We start from the raw sequence: 5049 nt of genomic DNA on the forward strand, positions 1-5049 counted from the left end.
AATATTTTTATAGAAAAATATTTGAAATATTTATAGAAAATATAGAAAAATCTTTGGGAGGGAATTCTGGCAAGTCTCTGTTAAAAAATTACAAAAAGCTGGAGAAAACTCTTGTCCTCCCTACTGTTGCCTGGAATGTGGATGAGATATTTTCTACAAATATTTAATTTAGTTAAGACTCATCTCAGGCTTCTCAGGTGGTGCTAGTGGTAAAGAACCCATCTGCCAATGCAGGAGACATAAGAGACGTGGGTTCGATCCCTGGGCTCAGAAAATCTGCTGGAGGAGGGCATGGCAGCCCGCTCCAGTATTCTTGCCTGGAGAATCCCATGGACAGAGGAGCCTGATGAGCTACAGTCCATGGGGTCACAAAGAGTCAGATGCAAGTGAGATGACTTAGCACACATGCACACAAGACTCAACTCACTTAGGAGTAACGGTGAAAAGAGAATGATCACAGGATGTTTATGTAAAGATGTTAGAAGAAGACAGAAAAGGAATGGAAATAAATAATGGCAGATAAAGAACATTCACCAGAAAAATATGGTCAAAGAGTAACAAAAATTATCATCAAACATATCATTAATAGCCAGCAGGGCTCCCGCGGGCGCCGCTCCAGCCGACTTGCGTCCCCTCCGCCACCTGGGCCACCCGCAGGCCGGCGACGGAGGCCCGGGAGCCATGGGCGACTGGGGCTTCCTTGAGAAGCTGCTAGACCAGGTCCAAGAGCACTCGACTGTGGTGGGCAAGATCTGGCTGACAGTCCTTTTCATCTTCCGCATTCTCATCCTGGGCCTGGCCGGCTAGTCGGTATGCGGTGACGAGCAGTCGGATTTCGAGTGTAACACGGCCCAGCCGGGCTGCACCAATGTCTGCTATGACCAGGCCTTCCGCATCTCCCACATCCGCTACTGGGTGCTGCAGTTCCTCTTCGTCAGCACGCCCACCCTGGTCTACCTGGGCCACGTCATCTACCTGTCTCGGCGCGAGGAGCGCCTGCGGCAGAAGGAGGGGGAGCTCCGGGCACTGCCAGCCAAGGACCCACACGTGGAGCGGGCGCTGGCATCCATAGAGCGCCAGATGGCCAAGATCTCGGTGGAAAAAAAAAAACACATATCATTAATAAAAAATAACATAATGAAGTAATTGCCTCCAGAAAACAAGGTTCAAAAAGGTGAGATGGTAGAAAGTGATGCTCTGTGACCTGACAGAGCTCTGGGAAGAGATGGAGGAGAGAAGTAAGTTCAACAAAGGATCGAATGCAACACTATAAAGGGAAGACACTGGTGAACATAAGACGCAGGAAAAAATGTAAAATACCAGGAGCATTTTTTAAAAGATTAGGACAAGATAATAGATATCGAAGACAGAAAGTCTAAAATACCCATAGCTGGTATTAACAATGAAGATAAATAAGGAAGCTGAACTGATATGTAAAGATAATTTTTAAAATTGAAATTTTAGAATTTGAGAGACCTTTTCAGGAATAAAAGAAAACTAGAATCTATAAGTAGAAAGGTCATATTCTATCCCAGAAAAAAAATTGCCTTGTTGGGAGAAAGAAAAACAAGGCAAAGCATAGTATGATACAGGCTACACTATATATAAATAAGCCAGTTTTGGATGCATTGAATATTTCTGAAACGGTCTCAAAAAAATGACAGAAGTGCTTGCTTCTGGGGAGGAGTATTCTCAGTGGAGACTGCTAGATACTTACCAAACATCCATTTTCCTGCTGTATCTCAAAGTACAGAATTTCAGCTTTACCATCTGACATTTACTATTGAGATCAATGGTTCTCAAGGAGGCATATCCCTCCTTCTGTGGGAAATTTGGCAATACGTGGGGATGCTTTAATTGTTACAACTTGGAGGTAGTGTGAGGGACATGCTCCACTGGTGTCTGCTGGGATGCTAGTAGAGATGCTGCTAAACACCCCACAATGTATCAGACAGTCTTTTTCTCTATAGCAAAGAATTGTCTTTCCCAAAATGTCAATGATGCCGAGGTTGTGAAAGCACGGCTTAAGTTATGGATGATGAGATAGAAATGCAGATAAAATGTGGACTTCTGGGAAGTCTTTTTAAAATAAAGGGGGCATGCCTTTCTTCCTCCTTCCTCAGTCCTGCTGCTTAGAATGTGGATGTGATGTCAGAGACTGGGCAGCCGTCTTGGGTCATAAGGAAAAGGGTCACATCCTAAGGATAGTGGAGTGGGCAGGTGGAAGAATTCTGGGTCCCTGATGTGCATTTTTTCCTTCTTTCATTATTCATTTATTTACTGAATGTTAATTTCATGTATACTATGTGCCAGGCACTGTTTCAGACAGTGGGAACATAGCAGAAAACAAAACAAACAAATCTATGTCTTTATGAAACATATTCTAATTTGTTTATAATAAAATAATAGATAAGTAAAATATAAAGTATATTGCATATGTGTGTGCTAAGCTGCTTCAGTTGTGTCCAACTCTCTGTGACCTTATGGACCATAGACTGCCAGGGTCCTCTATCCAGGGGATTTCCCAGGCATGAATACTGGAATGGGTTGCCATGCCCTCCTCCAGGGGATCTTCACGTCTCAGGGATCAAACTTATGTCTCTTATATCTCCTGCATTGGCAGGCAGGGGCTTCCCTGGTATCTCAGACGGTAAAGAGTCTTCCTGCAAGGCAGGAGACCCAGGTTTGAGAAGATCCCCTGGAGAAGGGAATGGCTACCTACTCCAGCATTCTTGCCTGGAGAATTCCATGGACAGAGAAGTCTGGTGGACCACAGTCTATGGGGTTGTAAAGAGTCGGACATGTCTGAACGACTATCACTTTCACTTTCTTTATTACTAGGGCCACTTTATGTCAGACGGTGATAGGTGCTGTGAAGGACTGGAGAGCATAGAAGTGGTAAAAAGTGCCTGTTAGGTGATGTTTTTAATTTTAAATATGATTATTAGGAAAGGTTCCAATGAGAAGTAAAGAACTGAAGGAGAGGAAGGTGTAAGTATTAAGAATATCGTAATGTTTCCAGCAAAAGGAGCAGCAGATAGCCCTGTGGTGGGAGTGTGCTTGGAATATTGGAGGACCAGCAACACCACCACGGTGTCTGGAGTGGAATGAACAGGGGTGGAGTGGGAGGAGTCTGAATTGGAGAAGTGATGGGAGAACCCAATGATATAGGGCTTTTGGGGCAATTATAGGGCTTTGGTCTTTACTTGGAAGGAGATGGGAAACTACTGGAGAATTTTTAGCAGAATAGTGATGCAATCTGAGTTAACATTTGAAAGGGTGACTCTGAATGCTGGGATGAATTAAAATGGGGGCTGAGGGAGAAGGGTGCCTGAGGAGAGAATTATTGCAAAAAGTCATGTAGTCAATAATGGCACCTTAGACCAAGGTGCTGAGAAGGCAATGGCAACCCACTCCAGTACTCTTGCCTGGAAAATCCCATGGGCGGAGGAGCCTGGTAGGCTGCAGTCCATGCGGTCGCGAAGAGTCGGACACGACCGAGCGACTTCACCTTCACTTTTCACTTTCATGCGTTGGAGAAGAAAATGGCAACCCACTCCAGTGTTCTTGCCTGGATAATCCCAGGGATGGGGGAGCCTGGTGGGCTGCCATCTGTCGGGTCACACAGAGTCGGACACAACTAAAGTGACTTAGCAGCAGCAGCAGCAGACCAAGGTAATATTGTGAAGGTGGGGGAGAAGTTATCTGATTCTGGATATATTTCGAAGGCAGGCCTGGCAGGATTGACTTGTTGATGAATTCGACACATGGTTTTAGAGGTAGAAAGGAGTCAATGATGACTCCAGGTTTTTAGCTAGAGTGAAGGAATAATAGGATTGCCATGTATTGGGATAGGCAGATGCAGGAAGGGAAGATTTGGTTTTGGATAAGCTATATTAGAGATACTTATTAGAAATATATATTGCACAGTTGATCTACCTAAAGTCACCCTCTTTTGACCCATAAAAATGGCAATTTTGTATGATTTAAGCTATATAATTCTGAAGTTGAGTGGAGAGGGCTGAGGTAGGTTTTTATATTTTGGAATCATCAGTATTTAGATGTCATTTAAAACCATAAGATTGGATGAGGTCACTGAATAGATAGGACCTGCCTGCTAAACCAAAAACAACATGTTAGCAGAATGGCTTTCTTTCCCAGGCTGGGAAAACATTTTCTTCTGTCTTCCTCAAACCCCAAGAAAGAATCCTGGAATTCTGCATTTGTGAGCATCATCATAGTTTGGTACTGGTGTTTGAATCACCTCAAGATGGGGCTGCTGTCTGCCTGGCATGTCACATGAAGTCATGTCCAATTGGCAGAAGAAAGTGACTAATATTGGACTTGTTTCAATTCATTTATTTCCTGAGCATTTGCAGACAATTCTCCCTTTTCATTCTTTCCCTGTTCATCCTCAGTATGAAATAACTTCTTTATGAAATATAAATATACGTGGAGAATTGCATAGATTCTAGGTTAATTTTTAACCAAGTGAACATAGAATTATATATTCATGATTATAATAAATATAATCAGCACACCCAGATCAAAAGTATACATTTTACTAGCATCCCAGAAACTTCCCTTAGACTCCTTTTCAGTTGTCACTAGCCCTACAAACATAATACCTATACTAACAGCTAACACCATAACACAATTTTCCACTGTATGAATTCTGCTATGGATGGGTATTTTCTAGTTTTTAGCAGTAATAAATCATGCTCTTGTTTATGTCTTTCAGTGAACATGTGTATTCATTTTTATAGGCTTTCTATATGGGGATGTAATTGCTGGATCACAGGATAGGCACATATTTAATTTTTAAAAAGTGGTTATATCAATGTATCATCTCACTAGCAGTGTATGAGAGTTCTGAATACTCAATACCCGTGGCAACACTTGGCATTTTCAGTGTTTTTCATTTTAGCCACACTGAGATTTTAATTACTTTTTTTTGATGATTAATGAAGTTGAGCATCCCTTCATATATATACTGGCTATTTGGATAACCTCTTCTGTGGTGTGGCTGTTGAATTATTTTTGTCCATT

At 42.4% G+C, this 5049-nt stretch overlaps 1 protein-coding gene across 1 annotated transcript; it reads left to right on the forward strand.

Moving 5' to 3' along the window:
• The first annotated feature begins 620 nt into the window (after window positions 1-620).
• LOC104982496 (gap junction alpha-4 protein-like) lies at window positions 621-1146 on the forward strand. The gene is given in 1 exon segment (XM_010831887.1): window positions 621-1146. A coding segment is annotated over 1 exon segment (465 nt). The 5' UTR covers window positions 621-681.
• The last annotated feature ends 3903 nt before the right edge of the window (window positions 1147-5049 follow it).

The sequence above is a fragment of the Bison bison genome, unplaced genomic scaffold, assembly GCF_000754665.1.
Source record: "Bison bison bison isolate TAMUID 2011002044 unplaced genomic scaffold, Bison_UMD1.0 scf7180017864531, whole genome shotgun sequence".
NCBI lineage: Eukaryota > Metazoa > Chordata > Mammalia > Artiodactyla > Bovidae > Bison > Bison bison.